Source organism: Crotalus tigris, unplaced genomic scaffold (genome assembly GCF_016545835.1).
Source record: "Crotalus tigris isolate CLP2741 ecotype Arizona unplaced genomic scaffold, ASM1654583v1 scf7180000019363.1367679, whole genome shotgun sequence".
NCBI lineage: Eukaryota > Metazoa > Chordata > Lepidosauria > Squamata > Viperidae > Crotalus > Crotalus tigris.
Genome location: NW_024097499.1, coordinates 1,296,538 through 1,320,502, shown reverse-complemented (window position 1 = coordinate 1,320,502; position 23,965 = coordinate 1,296,538). Strand labels below are relative to the sequence as shown.

General features: G+C 38.0%; 1 protein-coding gene across 3 annotated transcripts in view; it reads right to left on the bottom strand.

The window, feature by feature from the left end:
• Positions 1–237: 237 nt before the first annotated feature.
• RAPGEF4 (Rap guanine nucleotide exchange factor 4) overlaps positions 238–23,965 on the bottom strand; it is a 169,010-nt gene continuing 145,282 nt past the window's right edge. For all 3 annotated transcript variants that reach the window (XM_039361807.1, XM_039361809.1, XM_039361810.1), the window contains 13 exons: positions 23,748–23,836; positions 22,427–22,457; positions 21,921–21,999; positions 20,669–20,815; positions 17,909–18,006; positions 13,458–13,583; positions 12,494–12,672; positions 9,449–9,539; positions 6,671–6,721; positions 6,021–6,108; positions 5,674–5,738; positions 1,653–1,707; positions 238–1,445 (listed from right to left, as the gene is read on the bottom strand). In XM_039361807.1, the coding sequence (XP_039217741.1) occupies positions 1,318–1,445; positions 1,653–1,707; positions 5,674–5,738; positions 6,021–6,108; positions 6,671–6,721; positions 9,449–9,539; positions 12,494–12,672; positions 13,458–13,583; positions 17,909–18,006; positions 20,669–20,815; positions 21,921–21,999; positions 22,427–22,457; positions 23,748–23,836 (1,227 nt within the window). In that variant the 3' untranslated portion in view covers positions 238–1,317. The remainder of the gene's footprint in view (positions 1,446–1,652; positions 1,708–5,673; positions 5,739–6,020; positions 6,109–6,670; positions 6,722–9,448; positions 9,540–12,493; positions 12,673–13,457; positions 13,584–17,908; positions 18,007–20,668; positions 20,816–21,920; positions 22,000–22,426; positions 22,458–23,747; positions 23,837–23,965) is intronic.

The following is a 23,965-nucleotide window of genomic DNA, read 5'->3' as shown; positions in this document are numbered from 1 at the left end:
TCCCTTTAGATTTGTATTCTAAGTAAATTGGGCAGCCTAAGATATAAACTAAATCAAATCCAGTTATTTTCTACAGTAACAACTCAGGCCTGAATTTTGTGGTCAGTGAAAGTACTTACTACTAATAGCAAAGTCCAATGGCAAAAGATAGTACCCATGACAACAAATCAAAAAGGATTAAGATAAAAGTGGCCCGTGTCCCCTTAAATAAAGAAGCAGCATATTTTATTTGGCAATTATATTTAATTAGTGCATTTTATTTACATAAATCATAAACCATCTCCTTCTAGCATGAAATACAGACCAGGTATAAACAGAAACCTGTACTTCAATTACATGCTAAATAAAATAGATAAAACGTTTTTATGGGACAATGCCTAACACATAAAGAAATAAATTAATACTTGCATATACTGCCTGTTGAAAAGTGCAAAATGATTCCTGAAAATTAGAAGATATTTTGTAAAGTTTAGTCTAGAAATACCACTTAAAACAGCCAGCTGTACAGCTGATTTTAAAGATTTCCTATATCCAGGAAAATAGCTTGAACAATTGTGCAGATTGTGCTCTGTTTGAATTGGTATCTTCCCACCTGCCTTTAATTCTGTTTTCCAAAACCTCATTACTTTGTTCTGACAATGGGTAAAATCCTGATTGGCAATTAAAAAGAACTAAAACAACAACAACGACAACAACATAGTGAAATCTACACGATAGATACCAATGTATTAAGGACTCGGCCAGTCTTAGGGCTTCAGAGGTGCCATAATGCTCTACTGCTGTAAGGCAAGTGTGGTTAGAGTTGACTTTTCAAAAATATACTTCTCTTGCAGGGAAAAAAGGCTTTTAACTATTCTCTGAATATGAAAAACATGGTAGGATATTACTATATTTTTTTTCTCTGCTGATAATTTTTGCTATTGAAACAGGCAAATCCATTGGGCATTTAATTTTGTAGTGAACATTTAATTTCTTCTATTAGCAAAGGAATCCATCCATACTTTTTTCTTAAATACTCATCTCACCAGCTTTTGGAATTTTCTCCATTTTTAAATAAAGACTTCTATTATGTACAAAACTTTTTTACATGAATGTAGGGTGTATAATCTTGGCAACCTCTCAGCTATCGATCATCTTCTCTTCAACAACCAAACATCTCCATTGTTTCCTGGGTGGTAGGAGCATTGTGCATTAATGGCCAAAGATCTTAGAATTCATCGTTGCTTCTCTCTGCAGTGGCAGTGCAGTACCAAAAAGAGGGATTGTTCTTAGGAATGACCTTGTATTGGAGAAAGAGGGAGGTATAATCCCCAACACTTAAGTACGCCGTGGCTCAAGACGGTGTGACATCTGTGATAAAGTCCTCTGGTTATCAATCACATTTAACTGACGGACATAACCCCGGAGATCCTGATGGTTCTTATTTGCTTGAGATGCATCAGGATCTGATGAAACAGGAATGAAGAGCTATTGGTATGCTTAGTCAAAGTCAAACTTAAGCAATGTATTATAAGGAGTCCTCAAAAAGCTGATTTCAGTGGCATTTGATTCTACTTCTACTTTCCATTCCTTATTTCCAATCTATGACATTATACACGGATGAAACAGATGAAAAATTGTCATTATGACAACACAAATATTGCAATACTTACTGAAAGGCAGGCTCCGACAAAATCTCACTGTCTTAATAGTATTTGAAATCATGCGCTGAAAATAGAGGGGGGAAAAAAATCACCAAAGAAAGAAAATTTAAGCATCAATTCTATACATCCTGGATTCCTAAACTGGAGCTCTTTGGCACCAATATGTCGGTGGACATTTCCACTGTTGTCCATCATACTCTTTGCTTTACTTGATACCTACCCAGAAGAAAAATCCCAAAGATTAAACTAGGGAATAAGGGATAAGAAATTTGGGGGACAATAAGCCTGCACAAAGCCATTTCATATTTTGTCTTCTGATATAACAATTTTGAAATTAGTCCAATTTCCCAAGGTAACTATTTTTAAAAGCACGTACTACATCTTTTCAAAAGTCCATGTACCCATTACCAGCTCCAAAAGTCTGAGAACTTTGCTTGATAAGGAAGACATTATTCAGGACAGATATCATTAATCTAAGCTTTCTCTAAATGGTTTAGTTCTTTATATGGGAGTCCATCAATCATGTGGAACCCTGCATTCTTGAATGCATAGATACTATATGTAATATCCTTTTCTTCCTTGTTCTCTTCATTCTAAATTCAAATTAGTATGGTCTGAATGCTGATGAAAGTCTATTTCTAGGAATATTTTAAAAATCCTTTGGATGGACCAGAGCAAGTCCATTTTACCCAGCATTGATCCTCTGATGATAGACAGACCAATGTTTCTGGGAATTCATAGGTATGAAAACAAAGGTTTTTGCTCTGGCCAAAACATCTGATGGCTAAGAGGAAGGACAATATAGCGTTCCCTTATATTCCATGAACTGATCAGGTTGACCTACTTGTAATGAGACAATTCTTTTCAAAGCTCAGGAAGGGACTAATTTAAGAGCACCCCACAAGCCATACGATACTCATAATTTCTTTCTAACAGCCTCTGCCATCCTTAGTATTTGCTAGCCAAATATGCAGTATATCTTATGCTATCAAAGCAAAATGAGATCCTATCTTCCTTGAATATCTTCAATAAAATGCTTTCTTTACATGGTTTTCAATACTGAACAGATTTCTTATTCCCATGTTAACCTGAGGCAGTTCTGAAAATGATGCTGAATTCAAGTAAACATAAGAACAACCTTAACAGCATCTACTAGGAGGCAATTGAGTTAGATCTAGATTTAGTCTTCCTTGTGATAAATCCATTTAAATCAGTGGTTCTCAACCTGTGGGTCAGGACCCCATTTGGGGTCGAGCGACCATTTCACAGGAGGAGTCGCCAAACAACGCAGCCCGCCATTTTTTCCCCCTTTTCCTTAGCTGTGCTACTCCCTTTTATTCTATTGGCTTTTGAAAGCCAATAGAATAGACTCTCTTGAATAGAGTCTAATTCTATTGGCTTTCAAAAGCCAATAGGAATTGTCCGGGCTGTCTCTGCCCTGTTGAGCCTGCCAAAAGCCCCAGTCTGCAAACGGTGCTGCAAGTTGTCTGCAGCGAAGGTGAGCTGTCTGGAAGTTTCCACCCCTCCCTGCTGAGCAACTACTAAAAATGTAAGTAAAAGAGTGCCAGGGGTGGGAGGTGGGAGGCCGGCGGGCACAGGGAGGGTTGCTGGCACGCGTGGGGCCCAGCGGGTGCCTTACCTCCCTTGAGCTGGGTCAGCTGGTGGCCCAGCCGATGGTCAGCCTGCGCCGTCTCTGCCGCTTGCCAGCTATGCCTCGGCTGGCGCAGGGGGCGGCACCACGCATGCGCAGCACTCCCGGGCAGGGAAAGTCCTCGACTTACGACCGGTTGGGTAGTCCTCGACTTACGATCGGCTGGGTAATCCTCGACTTACGACCGGTTGGGGGTCGTGGCATTAAAAAGGTTGAGAACCACTGATTTAAATCAATGGAATTTAAGTTTATTGTCATTTCACTTGTCTTCCTCGTCAGTTGAGTTATCTTTAATATCAAGGAAGAATTTTGATAATTCCTTCCTATCAGTAAAGCAACTCAAGCAAATGTTAAGAAAGCCAAATTCACATATCCGTTGCACACCATAACATGTATAAGGGAGCCTCTCAGCTCTATTTTAATTATAAGGCTGTTTCTGAAACAGTAATTTGATGATGCAGGGGTAGTTCTTGATATTGATTTATATGGAAATGATAGTGGGTCTTATTATATGTCATGCATATAAGGGACAAGATAATAATCATGGAGGCATTTCTGAAAGAGCAGCCAAGTTCTTCAGCTGTACAACATTGTATACCCACCTAAAAATAATTTACTTTTTATGCACTGTGTTTTGGAAGTTGTATGAGGGAAAACAAAGTAAAATAAAGATCTGGATTCCTCCAAAACAGAACGGATAGATAAAGCCATGGAGACTCTGGCTTTGCTCCTCCTCCAATCATCTCCTACATGTAGTAGCCCCACAACTGTAAATCCAATCCAAGTCCTCTACAGCCTAAAATCATGGCAAGAGGCCAACCACATTATCTGCTAATCCGTTCCTGCACCAGGCTTCAATATTGTTATAAATATTCATACACATACAAAAACTACTGTTTAAGTCACACTTTTTGCATAATCTTTATGTTCCAAAAATGAAAGCATGCTTTCCTCTTCTTTTCCCCCTATAAGGATCAGTCTGTGAATTCCTTTTGTTCAGATCCATAAAGCCTGAAAACTAATATGCACCCATTTGCTAATCCTCATTTCACATCTCACAGGTGAAGGGTCCCAGTAAATAGAAGAAACAGCAGTTGATAGCACCGTTCTGAATTGCCAGTTGGAGGAATTTCTGCGGTAAAAGCGCCCTGGGATGGTTTGTGGCTTTTTTCTGCACGGAATATGGCACAGTTTTTGGGGAAGCCCTGAACAGAGACAAACCGTGTCAGCTGGGGAGCAATTTGGGGAACATTTGTACCCTTTTTCTGTCCCTCAAGATGTCCACCACTGTTCCAGCCATTTCTAGACAGGTCAGCTCTCCTTTCATCTCTGCTGCTGCCTAGGGATATCTGGATTTCCCAGTCCATGGCAGTGGCACAAATTTTAACTGCATTTATTTTCCCACTGGGTCAGAAAGATTTGTTGGTGTGCTTTCGCATATCTGTTAAGAATCACAACACAGAGAACTCCTCTTTTCTGCCTTGAAACTGTATAGTTCCTCCTGCAGTGCCTGCCCTTGACGGAAACGGTCACAGTATTTAATCATTTGATCAATGGAAAACAACTTTATGATGTAAGTGGGGTAGAGTCTCCCAATATACAAGCACACGACAGATGCAAGGCAATGCACAGGGCTTTGATACAAGAAACACTACAATATAGAGGGCAGCAGTCTTGACATAAGAAATACTACAAGACATTGCATAACATTCTAACCATAACTGCCAACAGCAATGCAGTAAATCTATGCCTGAATCTTCCCAGACTATAATGGCGAAGGTGAAAATTATTTTATGCAATACTTTCAATCCACAGAATTTGCCATATAGGCTAGTTTCAAAAATTCTGTTATCAGCATTCAGCGAGATCGAGGATGTGTTTTATGTCTTGAATTTTAAAAAAATAGTAATAGGAAAAAAAAATTAGTCATCAGCATTATGAAGTGGTATGGCCTTGAAAACCTGCTGCTTTTGAAAAAAGGTAGAACCTTCAAAACTCTGGTTAAACCTTGGACCAAAATTGGTGACAGAGGAAAATTAAGAGTGATGCATAATCATGCAAGGGAAATTGCCATGGCTTCATTCATTCAATAAACGAAGCTAACCTGCAAGAGGAAATGAAATGTCAAAAAGACATTATTCTGGATCCATTGAACTAAAATTACTGGTTGATTGATAATGAGAAAGTTTTCTTGTTAATGGGATCTTTTGCAACTTTGAATTAATTTATCATCTGATAGCTTCCTGCTCTAATGCCTGTCTGCTAAGACTCTTTTTGCACAGCGATAGAAACCCACATTCCAAAATCAAACCTATTATTTTTTCCATGATAAGGATGTCACTCATCAAAACAGTTGCTTTGGGAATACGCATTACCTACCATTTTTTCGAAGTTCACCAGATTGTCAATAAAGGTCTTGTTGCCTTCATATGTGAACGTCATGTCTGCAATATAAAACAATCCATATAAGCAGTAGAAATTTTATTTAGGGAATATATATCAGTTTTTGACCCTAATACATCTACTTGAAGTATTTTCTTGTAAAAAACAACCGTAATTTTTAATATATTTTGAGAAGCCCTGTTTGCTAGGTAAGTTAATATTTAAATATATTTTAAAGATATTTTTCCATCTTTATGAGGTAGGGAAACTACAGAGACAAGACCACATGTCTAATTTAAAACATCTCATTATTAAATTTATCTTTTTTCCCTTTAGCTCGTTACCTTTGATGAGTAAAGGCATAAAGGGAATAATAGGCGGTTCCAGTTTAGCAACTGTGAGTCTGTAGGCCCTATGGTTTCTTGAAGGATCCTAAAAAAGAAAAGAAAAGAAAAGAAAAGAAAAGAAAAGAAAAGAAAAGAAAGAGGTATTGTCAAATTAAAATATATGTAAATTACAGCCACTTTTATTTTGAAAGGAGGATTAGTATCTGAAGTACATTTTTTTTAAAAGGCTAACCATCTATCTGTAGCAAAAGTGACCCTGTGGCTTTATAATGTAACATGCTTAATTCTCTGTTTTTTTCCCCTTCTTTGTGCATTTGCTGATTCATCTCTATAAGCTATAAAACTAGGATTCTGTAAAATTGGCACATGAACAAATTTAAAGTTGGGATATCTAAGGAAGATAAAGTTTTTTAGATTTCCCAGATCAGCTGTAAGTAGGACAGACATTTTCTCAGAACAGGCTCCCTGAGAGTGTAATTTATTAGTCATATATGCTTGTTTTATCAGCACGTAAGGGGATCATAAATTCTTCAAAGTCACACAAGGACACATAAAACGTAGAAAGCAGAGGGATTTAGAACTGAGTTCGGAAATAAAATGTATCCAGGATGTGCCAGGCATAGAATTAAATTATGATTGCTATTTACCATTAAACTTTCAAACTCTGCATAGATCCTCTTGAACTTGCTTGGAAGTTTCTGCCAAGGAAAAACAAAGAAACACCTGTATGGAATCCTGTATCAAATTTAGATTGCTTAATTTCCTGAAAGCACAAAGACAGTTCAGCTGGTTCATATAGCCTATAGCAAAGAGACAGCACGCCCTCCACCAGGCCCTTGTGTAGGTGAGGAGAGTGACTGTGCTCATCTTCACATGAAGGGGCAGAGTGTCTTGTTCCTAGCTCTCTAACACGTTCTGAGAGGGCAGAAAATCTTGTTCTTCCACCGCTCATTTGCAACAAAGCAGCAGTGAAAAATACAGCAAGTTTCCTAGCAACCAGATTATAAATAGAGAACTATGAAGCTTGGAGCAGATTTAGTTGCAGACCCCAAAATACCCTGGGAAATAGAGAGCACTTTGCTCCTTATTTCACAGAAGTTAAGCAGCCTCAAAGGAAACTAAATTCCAATCTGGATTTCCCATCAGTCATCTGAGGAAAGAGCCTCTTTCCATGTTCTTGCTGGTCCCGGTTTTAACCACATCCCCACATACGATAATCTAGCAACATCACTCACAGCTCTTTGTAATGTTTACAGGCCTATTGTTTACCAAGCGCATGGTTCCCGGACATACCGCATAGTGCAAGTCTATCACATAATACTCAGATTGATGTTACTACATAAATGGTGTCACTTTCCAATAATGAATTCTACAGTAATGTAGAGGATCAACTTGGAAAAGTGGTTGAAAGTACTGGGCTAGAAATCACGAGAGTGTAAATAATAATCCTGCCTTAAATCAGAGGGGTGACTTTGGGCCAGGCATTCTCTTTTAGCCCTAAGAAGAAGGAAGGGAGATCAAAATCATTCTTGCCTATTCAGATCTCAAATCCACTGACTTTTTACACATCCTTTTAACCACATCCCCACATACGATAATCTAGCAACATCACTCACAGCTCTTTGTAATGTTTACAGGCCTACTGTTTACCAAGCGCAGGAGAAGCAGGAGAATGTTAACCAAGAAAACTGCAGGGACATGTCCTGACGGTCACCAGGAGTCAAGACTGACTCAAAGGCATTAAAAAACAACAATAACCATATAACACGCCCACACTCACGCCTCACACTGACAAGAGCCGTCCTGAACAGCTCTCCAGCTACTTCTCTGGTTGGTTGATTATTTGTGATTGAGAAAACAGGTTGGAAGAAGTCATAGGAAAATCAGAAAGGTTACCACTAAATGGCACTGGCAGTTTAGTGCTTGTCCGATGTAATCCTCGGGGAGGGATGAACACGGACAACGTGACAGCCAAGGCCCACATAAACCGTCAGGGGAGCACACACTCTCGCTCACTGTCGGCCGAGGCCCTCCTACTGGGAGCTTGGGCAGAACAAAATCTGGCCTCCATAAAGGCCGACCACATATCGGGGGAGGCAAACATCCAGGCAGATCGGTTGAGCAGATCAACAATAGATCACTCGGAGTGACAACTACACCCAAGGATGGAAGCATGGAAGTTAAGGAAAGGTAGGTAAAGGAATGCCTGGAGGTTTTACTCCGCTAGTCATAGACGATTTTAAGGGGCGGTGCTCATCTCTGTTTCTTTAAGCCTTTGAGCCAGCACTGTCCGAAGACATTTCCACGGTCATGTGGCCAGCATGAGATCACACCACAGGGCAAAGCATATGGTGAAACACAAGAATACTGTTACCTTCCCACCAAAGTGGTCCCTATTTATCTACTTGCATTTACATGCTTTCGAACTGCAAGGTTAGCAGGAGCATGCAAGTTAGCCCTGCTATAAATAAATCCCTACGCTTAATTAAGCTCACTGAGAGGAGTGGAACTAACCTCTGAAGAGATATGCAGAGAACAGGAACAACCCCACCTAAAAAAGGGAATTTAGATTTATTTTTATAAGGGGCAGTCCTCTGCCTGGCCTCAGGGAAATTTGTTTTTGATACTGAGGGGCCCAGCAAAGGTTGCCAGTTATGTGGGAGAAAAAGTCCAATGCGCAACATGCAAAAAGTCAGTGGATTTGAGATCTGAATAGGCAGGAATGATTTTGATTTTTCCCTACTGAAACATCAGGACTTATAGTTAGGGTCCTTACACAAAAGGGGAAAAAAAATCAATGATGGCAAATGGCATTCATTTGGATATGTGGGAAGAGAAGAAAAGAATCATTTTGTTGCTGCTTGCAACTGAAAATTAGATATCTTGAATGATCCACTGAAAATACCCAAAGATCCACAAGGAGACTCAAACCTCCTGCATCTTCTCTCTAAGCACCTATTGCAGTGGTTCTCAACCTGTAGGTCGGGACCCCATTTGGGGTCGAACGACCATTTCACGGGGGTCGCCAAATAACGCAGTCCGCCATTTCCCCCCCTTTTCCTTAGCTGTGCTACTCCCTTTTATTCTATTGGCTTTTGAAAGCCAATAGAATAGACTCTCTTGAATAGAGTCTAATTCTATTGGCTTTCAAAAGCCAATAGGAATTGTCCAGGCTGTCTCTGCCCTGCTGAGCCTGCCAAAAGTCCCATTCTGCAAACGGTGCTGCACCAGTTGAGTAGTCCTCGACTTACGACCGGTTGAGTAGTCCTCGACTTACGACCGGTTGGGGTCGCAGCATTAAAAAGGTTGAGAACCACTGACCTATTGGGTTCTGTCAGCCTAGTCTCCTTTGCGATTCTAAAGAAACAGCAACACACAAGTCAGAAGAAGAAATCAAAATCAAGTCCTGGAAGAATTGCACTCACCTCCCAGGTCATTGTAAGGCGACTCACTGCAACATTGCTTAGTCCCATAATCAAAGCAAAGAAAGAATTCAAGTTTTTATATTCCTTACAGCTGGAAGAAAGGAAGGCCACAATTTGAGAAAAGAAAAAAAAATCTGACATGGAAAAAGATAATAAGAAGCCTTACTTCTGTTCTGTAAATGGGTTTGATTCTGAACTGTGTTCTTCTACATTGAACTTAATAACATACATGCATAAACATACTTGAACTCAGTCTGAGAATATAGATCTTTTTTGTTATCGCAACAATAAATAGCTGCAGTTGCAAATTTATTAAATGAGGTTACAATTCCAAGCATATTTACACAGAAGCAAAGGCCATTTGAAATTGCCAGGAAAAAACTATTTAAATTAGGCCTTTAAATTTAAATTAAGCAAGTTCCTTAAATTAAATAACCAGAAATCCTGAACTAAGAAAGGTTTAATATGTGCTAGCAATGCAAACACATTTTTAAAATTTGTATTCTAATGATTTAATCATTCTCTTTCAGTCAGTAATGATCGTTCTGTTATATTATCAAAACTCAGTCTAGAACTATAATCACACAGATTCTCATTTGGAAAAATATGTTTTCAATTAAGGATATTTAGACAATGGCCTAATATGAACCTTACTTTTTAGGTGTGGGGCCCGTTTCCCCCAGCCTTCATCAAAACAGGGATGGGCAATCTGTTGTACACATTGCTTAGCAGCACAATTTTTGTATTGTTGCATTTAATAAAGGTGGAAATGGATGCAGGAAGATTTGGGAGTAAAACATTCGTCTTTCTGGCTTAAACCGATCTCCACCCTCCCCAAACATCTGAACATTTGCTGCCAAATCTGGACATGTTTGGAAAATGTTTATGGATGGACATAAAAATAGTTTGCCTCCAGAGGGGTGCGTCCTGCTACTATTTTCATCCTCAAAAATCCAGAGAAGCCCAATAATGGACTTTAAAAAAAATAATCACCCCTCGGATGCTGCTCTCCTTCCAGGACCTTCAACCACCCGCAGACCCATTATATCATCTCCCTCCAACCTCTTCCAGTTTGTGCCACATGACTCCCAAGAAAAAAACCCACATCCCAAGCTCCTCTCTCTCAAAGCTTAAGCACCTTGGCAGAGAGTGAATAGGTTTCCACAGTGGATATCCTGCTCTCTCTCATCTTCCCTGAAGCCGCCTTAGCACTGTTGGACTGCATTTAGCACAATAGGTCAGAATGACTCTTCCCTGGGGCATCCTGTTAGCACATTAGATGCTAGATTCCATTGGCTTTGACTCTAATCCTGCAGGGCTCTTCTTAACCTCCCGAAGTGCACACGCCTGTATTTTGCTTGCTCCTTATTGCTCATAGGACACTACTGCTTCTCTAAGCTTAAGGTATTACATTTACTACACTAAACACGTAATAAAAATAACCTTTACGATTTTAATACGAACAATGCAGGCAAAAAAGAAGGGGTTTGCCAGTGTGCTTTGTCAACCTAATGAGCAAATGATGTGGGCCTTGAATATATTACCGTGCTTTATGAAATAAGACAATCTTGCAGCTGTGCAATTTACGAAGGCGCAATCTGACCAGGGGTTGGCGTCTAGACATCTAGATTGGGCCAAATCAGCTTGCCTGAGTGGTACAATCTACCGTGGTAATGGAGAAGCTGAAATGGAGGTGAAGAAGCTGGGAAGGAGCCTACAGTTATTTCTCCCCACATTTAGGTAGGAGAGGGGCTAAAATGGCGGCCAATCAACTTTGACCTTGGCTTTCTCTTCATCCCACCCTGCAAAAGACCCTAGGAGCTGACCCAAAACTCTAGGCATGCATTTGTGAGTGGAGGAACTTCTAGGGACAGAAGAGTATTTGAGCTACTCAATTTACCAAGGCAAAAATATTAAAAACATGACAGCAAACAGAAAGTTGAATTCCAAGACACCAGTAGATAGACTAGCCAGCTGATTGTCTCGATAATAATGTATTTTCTATTATATTTTCTTATTAAAAATACACTGATACATCAGCAGATGGAAGATGTACAAATGGTTCAGTTGTATAACATTTTCTCCTTTTTTGCAGCTAATTATTAAGAAAAGGAATTCGTTTTTCTTCTTTTCTGTATACACTACTGCCCTCTACTGGATATAATATAGAACAGTAAAAAAGATTATATATTTTGTTTCTATTGTACTAACTTCCCATGCTGAGAAGAACTAAGAACATCCTCTGGTGTGTTGGATATGTATTCATTATGTATAGATCTGAACAGAATTGAGAGCCAGCCTGCCGTAGTTGCTATCATTAGCAATACCGTAGTTGCTATCATTAGCAATGAGCCAGTGAAACTAATGTCCAAATGAAAATTTAGAAACTTGCCTTTTGTGATTTACTTAAACCACTATTACTCTAAATTTAAAAGGATGTGTGCCACTATATACATTCCATACATTCCAGTTATTAAAATAATTAAGGTCAAACTAATGACTAGTGCAATGTTTCTCAACCGTTGCAACTTTTAAGATGTGTGAGCGCCTCAACTCCCAGACTTCCATTTCCACGCCTGATAAATTCTGGGAGCTGAAGTCCACACATCTTAAAGTTGCAAAGGTTGAGAAACACCGTACCAATTCAACCTTCCTCTTCCCAATACCTCCAGATGTGTTCTCCCAGTCATCAATCCATTGAGATCTGTAGCCCAATTCATCTAGAAGGTACAAGGTTGAGCACAGTGTTCTAGAACACTTAGGTATGTAAAACTGAGGCACTGAGTTGTGTAAAACATCTGTGTAATAATTAGTGTTCTGGGCAAATCCATCCTAACTTCAAACCAGTCCACAGGTTAACTTAAACACAGGAAGACATTTTCAATCCCGTAGATTTAGCTTAATAGCTTTGTACAAAAGAAAAATAATCCATGCTTGTCAAATTTATAGCATTCTGATGCCCTTTCTATGGCGAAGGGTGTACTGTCATCAATGGGAGAGAGTTACCAGGCCCACTGCAATCTATTAGAGTTGGAGTCTACTCACTGGGCTGCTATTTTAATAAATTTCTTCAAGAGTTGAACACGCTTGCTGAGCTGGGAGCAAAGGCAAATCTCTGTCACGACCCAGAACTGGATTTCATTAAATCTTCGTAAAAATAAATCGAGATTGGCAGTTGTCTTTTTAAAATGGTGCCGCCCAAACGTATGATAAACCAGTTCCAGCTAGAAAACAGAAGGCAAGGAGAAAATGGAAGTCATTAAAAAAATAATAAAAACTCTTTAAACAAAAATCAATTATTACCTTTCAAAATGCTGTGTTTTGGCTGAAAATGGCTGAATTGAATATCTTTTGGTTTGTCTTCCCTCTGGAAGGTTTTTGGTTCCTTCCTTCTTGATTTGAAACAAATAGCGTTTACCGTTATGAGTGAACTGGACAAACCTTGATTAGCAAAAGCCCAGAATTGTATTAAACCATGATTTGAAGACATACTTCAAAACCATTGGCAAATTAAGGTGTGGATGGCATTTTGGTTACATTAATGACTGATATGGAGGTTAAAAAAACTATAGTTATTTCATCTATGCAAAGTAAAGCTTCTGCTCTAAAATACAGGTTTGCTTGTAGTTTTCAGTCTTTATTCCCTCACCTCAGATTCTCAATGAAGACAGATATTTTATAACTTAATGAGCAGCACTTGTTCCTCCTCTATAATATAAGGTAATGTGTGATTATCATTCAAATAAAGTATAATTCCATAAACATGCAGCATAGTATAAGATCTGCTTCTTCCCTACACATGATTTTTATGATTAACAGGGCACGAAGTCAATTAAATTGAATGATAAATGATTTGCATATTTTTCACTTGTGTTTTTTTCTGAAGATTTGTCCCCCCCCCCAGTTTAATAACTGGCAGAAAATGTACAGATCTTTATTCTATATATCCTATCACATTTTGATGTAAATGTAGAAAGTTTAAAAGCTTAGAGACATTCATTCTCTTTACCTCATGAACACAGTTGAAAAGTTCCCATTCAAAAATAGTCATTTGGTATGCTAGATCTTTAGAGCTCATGAGTTCAAAAGTTCCCATCGTCCCTGTCGATGGGCCTTCTTGTTCCTGTAGTGGTACCTAGGAGAAGTAAGAATATAATCCTAAGAACTTAGAGAAGTTTGATGTTCATTGGAATTCATGCTCTTTTGAGATTCCCAGTTTAGCATGTGGTCAAAACACAGAAGAATTGAAATGCAAGACTTTTTTCAGAGAAAATGCACAACATTTTCAGACATTAGTAAGAAAGAAATCTCTATTTGTTAAAACTATATTTAAAACAATTACCTAATGAAAGCATTATAGAAACCATTGCCAGTGCTTATGGGAATAAACATAAATCAATACCTTCCGCTCAGTTTTTAAACCATTAGACTGATTGAGGAATGCCATTTCAGCCTCAATTCTCCCTTTAATATAGGAAAAATATTGCTCGCTGCTATTGCAAGGATTACGGAGCCCAATGTATGACAAATTAAAAACATGCTAAAATTTGTCTTTAATTTCCTCCCAGATCTTCCTCCTCTGCAAATATGGCTTCTATTTTTCTATGTCATTCTCAGCACTTGTTGGAACATTTTCTTTTGTGGATGTCTTGAAGCAGGAGGTATTCTTTTTTTTCTTCTCCTTCTCCCTTTTTTTATTTCTCCATTGCACCGCTATCTTTCTAGCTGCTTCTGATTCTTAATTTGAAAAGATTCCCTTGGGGTTCAACAGAAACACAGGAAGCCAAGGACTGCTGGAGAAAGATGATTATATAGAATGAAAAAAGGAGGCACATCCCATGGATTCTCAGCTCCTTTGTAATTAAGCCAAATATAAGAATCAACATCTTGCTCTTGAAAATATTTCCAAAATGATCTTACCCATTGGAAAAAGGAAAGAAAAAACAGTTTCTTGATAAATATTAGAAAAGAGGAAATGAACATAAAATGTTTGCAATTGTGGTCTGCAAGCTTTTTTGGTCTATAAAAGACTGCACACATATTAACTATTCCTATTGAGGCATCCTTGGTGCTCTCTGAGCTTGCTTGTTTTCTTGCAGACGTTTCATTACCCAAACTAGGTAACATCATCAGTGCTATAAGGAGTGCAGTTTGCTGTCAGTTTGTATTCTAGAGGCTTGCCCTGTCAGTGTTGGTGGGGGAGGTCTGAGAGATTCTTGGGCTGTTTACTGTTGGCTTCTTTGACAATTTCTTGATTGGGGTCTTGTTTACTTGATTGTTGGTCTGATGTTAATCTTGGAGTTAATCTATGTTGATCTAGGTGCTGATTGCTAGTGGAGAGTTGCTTGGGTCTTTTTATTCCCTTTTTGGCTAGTTGATTGTCTCTCTTGCATAGTCTATAAGATGTTGTTAATGTCTATGTGTCTATTGATAGCGAATCTGTCAGAGTGCCAGGCTTCTAGAAATTCCCTGGTGTTTTTGGACTTGGCTTGGTCTAGGATGGTCACATTTTCCTAATTGAAACTATGGTTAAGTCTGTCTACATACTGTGAAAATAAAGAGTTTTCATCATGTCTTCTGACTGTTGGTGTTCATGGGTGCATTCTGCCACTCTTCTGCCTGTTTGACCTACATAGTGGTTGTTGCAGTCATTATATTGTATATTGTAGATGACTCCTGTTTTTTCTTCTGGGGTTGCTGGGTCTTTGGGTTTACTTAGGAAGAGCTTTAGTTGGCTTGTATGTTATGCTGATTCCACGTGACTATAGTAGTCGGTTGGTGATTTCTGAAATATTCTTGATGTATGGCAGTGTAATTCTTTTTAGGGTTTATGTTGGTTGTGCTGCACTGGGTTGAGTGGTCAGGGACTTTTTGATAAAGTTGCGTGGGTATCCATTTTGTTGGAATATGTTGTATAGATGCTCGATTTCCTTTTTTCCCTGTTGCTTAATATTGCTATTGCTTACAATAGCAACAGCTGACGAGAAGCAGAATTTCTGATTCTTTTTGGCTTGTGAATTGCACAGTCACATGACAGTTCTTTACTTATAAGTACAGTCACCATATTTCTTGGAAAAATAAAAAACAACCTGAAAAAGGGGCAAAACTGAACAAGCTTCATAAATAAAAATAAATAAAAATATAAAACAAGGACAGCTTTTTGAAATAAAGGACCTTCTTTTATAATAAATATACTTATAATGGATTTCTGAGGGGAAAGGAAGGAAGATGGAACAGTTGGCATTTTGGAGTTTTTCATGTTACTGTGATTACCATGAATATAAGATTAAACAAGTCTTAAAGCAGTGGTTCTCAACTTGTGGGTTGGGACCCCATTTGGGGTTGAACGACCATTTCATGGGGGTCGCCAAACAACGCAGTCCACCATTTTTTTCCCCTTTTCCTTAGCTGTGCTACTCTCTTTTATTCTATTGGCTTTTGAAAGCCAATAGAATAGACTCTCTTGAATAGAGTCTAATTCTATTGGCTTTCAAAAGCCAATAGGAATTGTCCAGGCTGTCTCTGCCCTGCTGAGCCCACCAAAAATCCCATTCTGCAAACGGTGCTGCACCAGTTGAGTAGTCCTCGACTTACGACTGGTTGGGGGTTGCGGAATTAAAAAGGTTAAGAACCACTGTCTTAAAGAGTCATTTATTCCTGACACTTTAGTTACAGTAGTTTTAAAATATGGAGGCTTACAAGAAGTTTTACTTTTCTGGGATTATATTTCTTCCAAAATAACTTTCCTTTTGAAACTGAGTATAAAAATGGTACTGTACTCTTATCATTTTCACTTTTGTTTTAATAGTTTCACTTAATTCCTAGACAGTTTACATTTATAGTTTCTTTTTATTCCACCAGAGGGCAGTGCAATCCATCCATATTTGGGTTTTTTCCCCCCCACTCTTCTTCCTGTTACCTTAAACCAGTATTGAAAAATGGGCCGTTAGTAAGGTGCTCTTCAGTAGAAACAATCTTAGAATATATTTGGAAGAATGTAGTTGAAAACTCTGTGGTTTTCCTTGCTTACAAGCAGAGATGAGGCAATAGAGCTGAAAGCTGCCTTCTCATACAGGTAGTCCTTGTTTAGTGACCGTCTTATTTAGCAATTGTTCGCAGTTATGATGGTGGATGAAAAAATAACTTTATGAACAATCCTTGCATTTTATAGGTCTGTAAAACAAAGGAGAGCTGAAATAGGATAATAAGCACAGCTGCAGTTTCACTTAGTGGCCTTTTTGTTTAACAACTGATTTGCCAGTTGCAGTTATGGTCACTAAGCAAGGATTACCTTTACTATCTTAGCAGTGCCTGCTTTCAGTATGACTTCTCAGAGCAAATGGTCCAATTAAGATCCAAAAAAGGCCAATTTAAACTATGACTAAAAGTAGGCAGACTTAATCATAGGAAATAAAAACTCTAGTTATTGATATCAATTATTCCTTTTAGTCTGAAAAACCTCTATGAATACACTCATGCTTGGTTATCCTTGAACTACAGTCATATCTGCTCAGAAGATTTCTCTACTTTTTTAAAAAAACACCACAGTACTTAGGTTGCCTTCTGCTCACCCCATAATCCTTAAATGCTGATGGAAGATAACATACACACCTCAAAACTCTCCTTAGAAATATCAGCATCTTTTATATCACAGGGAGCTGAGGTATTTGCAATGTGCAAATATTTACATTTTTGCTTTTACTTTAAAGTATTTGGAATTAGAAAAACTCATTGCCTTTTAAGCAGTGGGGAGACTTCTATATTACAGTTACTTATGAAGGATATCAACTTGTAAGGTGATTCATTAAAAGTAAAAGAAGAACCAGTATTGAAACTTGGAGCCATAACATTTCTGCTGACATAGATTGGCAATGAGAAGGGTTTTTAATGAACTTTAAGACCACAAAATATATTTTAAAAATCTACATCTACAAAAATGGAACCCAGTGGAAGATGGTAGAATTACTTTACTGGGAAGTTCTTGGAAACAATTTCTCAAATGTGGCCAACTTTGGTAATAAATCCTGTGGTACTATTTCAAAATATGTATTGTATTCCTACAGTTTATTAGACTCCAGCCTATACGGTACTGCTCAAGTCATAACACATATATATTTTTACAATTATTACATGACCAAAATATTTTTTGTATAATATATGTAAAATTATATATCTGTCATATTTTCTGCCCTTATCAAATCAAGTCAGTCTTTAGTGTAAGACATTAACTAGCCACATTCTTTCCCATGTATTCGTAGAAAATAGGCTTGGATAGCTATTATGAATCAGTAAATATTTATAATCTACTTAATAGTTTTAAATCTGCTCTTCTTTTGCACAGATAGTTTCTTCAAAGCCTCAAATGATATTTTATTGCAAAGCTATAGCAGAATTTGTAGAATAAGAGATCTTATTTAGTGTATAGGCAACCTGAAAGAATTGTCTGGCAAAGATACATACCAGTGAGTCAAACTGGTCACGAGGACAAGCAAAGAGGCGTCCATTAACACTGAGTGTCGTAAACACTGAAACATCCTGAGGTTTGAGAACCACCTTCTCTGTAAAAATGAAAAGCAGAAGAAAATTAAACTAGCAGGTATGTTATTAGAACATTACAGAATGGATTTCTCTCCACTGAAATCAACTCTTTGTGTAAACAAGTGTGCAATCTAATATCATGAACAGACTGAATATGGACTGACTGACATGACAAACAATTAAACTCTTAGCAAGTTTGGTACATTAAGAATCTCGGATGCAGAGCTGGTTCCCATTCTGTTGTTTTTTTTTTATATAAGTCTGTTGTTTATATTCATGGTATCAAATTAATCAAAAGTCTTTGCTCGGAAAAGTAGGTAAGCCATTCCAGTTTTGGTTCCATCTGCTCATCACAGTCTAGATCTTCTTCAAGGACAACCCAGAATTGCTTAGTGAACTCTTAACATTATTCTGGAAGAACTCTAATCCTCAGACATCCTGCATTTCAAGTATTTATTTTTATTTTATTTTTAATTGTTATGGGCAAGTCCCCATATGCTTCCATAAAACATCTGAAGCACCATCAAAGCCATCCCTGAACATTTCACATTTTATCCCTCAAGATAAAAATAACATCTAAAACTTTACAATTTATAATGCAGGTAACCTGGTGTTTAATCACCACTATGTATAAAAGAAGGTGATTACGTTATCCTAGAAAATGGTAAAGTTCTCAAGTCACAATGTAAGTATGTCAGCGATTTTGAGCAGAGATGCTCAAAAAAATTCAAGATGGTAGCCCTAACCGTGCAGTTGAAGTCCTTCCTCTTTTCTGTATATGTCACAAGGAACATGAAAATGCCAGGCCTTCAATTGCGTGGTTGTGGCTTCCATTTTGAGATTTTTGATGCGCTCTGTCCTGTTACCTTGAGCAAGTACAGGGAGTCCTCGACTTACAACTGCTCATTTAGTGATCATTCAAAGTTACAACAGCACTGAAGTGATTTATAACCATTTTCATAGTTACAATCTTTGCAGCATCCCCATGATCACATGATCAAAATTCAGATGCTTGGCAACTGTTTCGTATTTATGACCGATGCTGTGTCCCAAGGTCATGTGATCCGCTTTTGTGACCTTCTGACAGGCAAAGTCAGTGGGGAAGCCAGATTCATTTAACAACCGGGTTACGAGCGTATCAACTGCAGTGATTCACTTAACAACTGTGACAAGAAAGCTCGTAAAATCAGGCAAAACCTACTTACGAATGTTTCATTTAAAAACTTAAATTTTGGGCTCAATTGTGATCATAGGTTGAGGGCTACCTGTCCTCAACTTTTGTCATTGAAATGACAAAAAAGCCATGCCTCTGGAGTCAATTTATTTCCAAACGAAAGTGTCCCTGACAATAGTTTTAATTAAATAGGTTTTCCAGATCACATAATGGAATTGGTAATACTTTTCACTACTTATTTATCTGTCAAATGTGCACCCCTGTTTCCTGTCTGATAATGCTCATGTTATTTGATAGACGTACCACTGGTTCTTATTATATATAGGAGATCTATTCTAGCCACAAAAAAAATGTGAATAACAAGTCCCTGAAGCAGCATACTTTAGGTGCAGTGGTTAAGGCAGTAGAATAAAAACCAAGTGACGGGAGTTCTAGTACTACCTTCATCATGAAGCCACTTAGCTGATTTTGGGACAGTCCCTCACTATCAACCCTAGAAGGCAGAAGCAAACTACTTCTGAAAATCTTACCAAGAAAACTACAGGGCCTAGCTCAGGCAGTTGTCAAGAGTCAACACTGATTTGAAGGCATAAAACAAAAAGAAAAAAATGCATCAAATTCTGTTAATATGTTGCACATGTGTAGAATACATGCACACACACACAGAGAGACAGACACACAAAATCTCTTCCCAAGCTGAACTGATATAAAATCTTTTATCATAGATAATAAGATCTGGTGTCTATTTTGCAAATTTAAATTCACAAATCAGGGATAAGAAAACCACAGATACAAGGGTCATCTGTATCCCTTCGAATCTGGAGAAGAGCTCAAATTATAAAAAGAAACTTAATTGGGTTCTAAATGTACAGCCTTTAGCATATTCACATTTTAAAGAGTGTATGACAACACCATGGATACATTTTGAGTATAGAAAGAATTTTAATAGGGAAAGAGAACACTAATGTAATAGAAGTAATGTAACAGAAGACTAACGTAATATAAAATTGATGGTAAGTGGCATCATCTGCTATCTGATTCTAACAGAACACAAAAAGCTAAGCAGGATCAGATTTGGTTAAAACATGAATGGGAGACATCGGAAATCCTGTGGTTGCAGGTAAATTGAATAGCTGGAAAATCATCATGTGATTTTCTTTAACGCTAAGGAGTCTGCCTGGATGTTGAGGAGTTAGCTCAAGTCTTTATCTTTTATTTAACAGATATCAGTTAAGATTGCTAAAGCTTCTTTCATATTTTCTATACCTATTTCGACAAGAGTAATGCAGCAGATGCAATTCAGGCCTTAAAAAGAACAAATGTATATTTGGTCACACCTTTACTAATAAATCAGCTTTTAAGGCCAGCCTTTCCCTAGTGCCTTCAGAGATAATGGAGAGCAATTCTTGTTATTTTCAATTTGACAAATATTGGGGAAATCAATATATTCATTCCACCATAGTTTGCCACTTCAGGATATATTCAGGCAAGTTATTCAAATGCCTCACCTCCTGCTGAACTCATCTTGACCAATATCAAGCCATCTCCAGAGCCCAGTTTGTCGGCTACTGCGCAGAGGATTTCTTTAACGGATGAGAAAACTGGAATGCGGATGGTGGTGTATGTGTGATCCACACAGTATACCTTGAATAAAACTTGAGACAAAAATAACACATTATGAAAGAGCCCCTTAAAACCTGCCTTGTCCTGTGGAGCAAGATACTGTTATGATACAGAATCATTGTATAATAATGGCTCTCTCATTAAGAATAACAGAGTTGGAAGGGACCTTGGAGGTCTTCTAGTCCAACCCCCTGCTCAGGCAGGAAACCTTATACCATTTCAAACAAATGGTTGTCCAATCTCTTCTTAAAAACCTCCACAACTTCTGATTAATTATTCTAACTGTTAGGAAATTTCTCATTAGTTCTAGGACTAATATAAAAATTAGAATTAATATCTTAGTTCTAATACCTTTAGGTATTATATCCAAGCTAGCAGTGACAGTTCTTGAGAATGACAGATAGTAGGCCAAAATGCTCTCCTCGGGCTTACTCATAGTTCCTCTTCCCCCTTAACATGATTAATTTGTTTCTGTCTTTGTGTGGATAGAAGGATGTCCACAGGAAAGGTGGGTAGTTATTAACTGAGTCATGATATGATCATGCAAGTGACATAAATTATGCAATTGACCTAATTCAAGTCATTAGCATGTGTATTGTGACATCATTACGGCTTTGACTGTAGGCCTGTCTTAATGGCCCTGAGTTCTTAAGAGAGTGGGGAAAAAACCACTGTTACAACCATGGCAGAATTCCAACAGTCACATGATCAAAATTTGAAAGTTGGGCAATCAGCATGTATTGGCAACAGTTGCTGTGGGGGGGGGGGCATGTGATTGCCATTTGCAATCTTCCCAGCTGGTTTGTGACAAGCAAAGTCGATGGGAGTGGAGTGGGGGTGGAAGCCAGATTTGCTGAACAACTTGCATATTTCACTTCACAACTGCACCATTCACTTAACAACCAGCAAAAAAAAAAAAAAAAGGATGTGAAATCTGGTTAGGCCTCACTTAACAACTACCTTGATTAGCAGTGGAAATTCTGCTCCCACTTGTGGTCGTAAGCCAAGGACTACCTTTATATTACAACCAGGCGGAGAAGTTACTGAACCTGTCAGATAACTATTTCGGATTGTGGGCCAATCCTGCTTTGTTTTCCTTCGGCAGTGAAAGTCGTGTGGTCCAGCGCACCAACTTACTTTCATCACTTCCCCTGATGGGCTGACGTTTTTGTGTTCTTTCATCACTCATGTTAAAGTGCTGCAAAAGGACTTTGTGCTAGGGGAGGAAAAAAAAAACATTCATAATCACAGATACAAGAGAATTCTCTAATTTATGATCTACTATTAAGGCAGTAGAATTTAGAAGAGGAAAAAAAACTGCAAAGTTAATGATATATTTTGAAAATATTTCATGGTACCCATCTGATATTATGACTTTGGAGACCTAAATCTGCAAGTACTACCTTTTGTAAATTTTTAACTATATAGCATCTTAACATCTGAATACAAAGCCATTTCTTGACTGCAGGTAAATGTCTTACCTGAAGCTTGTATGATATGGATGTCAAAGCAAGAATATTCAATATTAGCATGACACATGACAATGGATACACGCAGGAGAATTAATCAGGGAAACATGGTAGTAAGTAACAGAATATTTGTAAATAACTTATTTTTGTGGCATACATATCCAAAATATTTACCTTTTTCTGAGGTCCTTTAGGTTCTTCTGATCTATAAAATGCAAATGAAACATAATCCAGTGTTTTTTGTTATGTACTGTATGCTAAACTAATCAACAAAAATACAAATACATATGAAGAGTTTTTAAAATAAATTTATATTTTAGAGATTTTATACCATAAATATTTTTAGACTCCTAAGCAATACAGAATTGAGCTTTTGATTCTGTAAGCTAATCCTAGACTAGAAATGTTTAGGTAACCATATTTATTAGACTTAACTTGGTTTTATTATTCCTACACAGCTTGTTCATTCATGAATGCTCCAAGTAGTTTCCATATTCAAAGCAATATGTTAACAAATATGGCAAATTAACCCTATTCCTAATATAAATACAATAATTCAACTAAAAACAAAAGTACATGATATATGCTGTTGCATTGCTTGAAACAGTGAATTTCCAGGAAATTGGCTTTCAGGGAATTGAACCAGGGTTTTTTTTAAACAAAATGTTTATCACTCAACATTTACAGTACCCAAAACCACTGGGACAGATCATGCTTTGATATTCTGATGATAGTTTACATGACCATCCTGGCTAGGCCAGTTGAATAATAGAATAACAGAGTTGGAAGGGACCTTAGAGGTCTTCTAGTCCAACCCCCTGTGCAGGCAGGAGACCCCCCAAATCATTCTGGACAAAAGGCTGTACAATCTCTTCTTAAAAGCCTCCAGTGTTGGAGGACCCACAACTTCTGGAAGAAAGCCATTCCTTCCACTGGTTTATTGTTCTCACTGTCAGGAAATTTCTCCTTAGTTCTAGGGAACTTGATTAGTTTCCATCCATTGCTTCTTGTCCTGCCTTCAGGTGCTTTGGAGAATAGGCTGAGAATAGGCCTAGAGTCTATGAGGAACTGAACGGTTCAAAACAAACTCAGGTTAGATCCTTGCACAATGAGGTTGCTTTTTTTGCTTGATTCGAATTCCAACACCGATTTTGGATAGGATCATGCTCACCTGAAGAAGCAATGCCACAAACAGGTAAGGTCCACGGCTGGAGTGCCTTTTGCACAGCTTCAGCTGATGCATCCATTTTTTGTACACCCAACAACAGGAACTCTGCCCTCATCAACTCACGGTTAGACTACTGCACTGCACTCTACATGAAGCTGCTCTTGAGAGCAACCCAAAAGCTTCAACTGTGGCATATGCATTTTTATATAAAAAAAATACAAGCCAAATTTTTTGCTGAAGACTGCTCTGAAAATGATAATGCTCTAGATCTAACACTAGGCATTGGCAGAGATGAGTTTGGAGCAATGAGCTCGATCTGATACTTACATTTGTTTCATAGTTTTCTCTAGCTCTGGGAGCTGTTCTTTGAGTGCTGTAATTACCCTTGCGTCATCCGATACAGATACGTAAAACTCCTGTTAAATGATTAAAAACACTCTTCAAATGGCATAAAAAGGCCAGCTGATTTGGCAAAATCTGTATCATATCTATGCTGATTTCAAACAAGGGAAAAACAGCCAAGAATATATCTTTACGAACAGTAT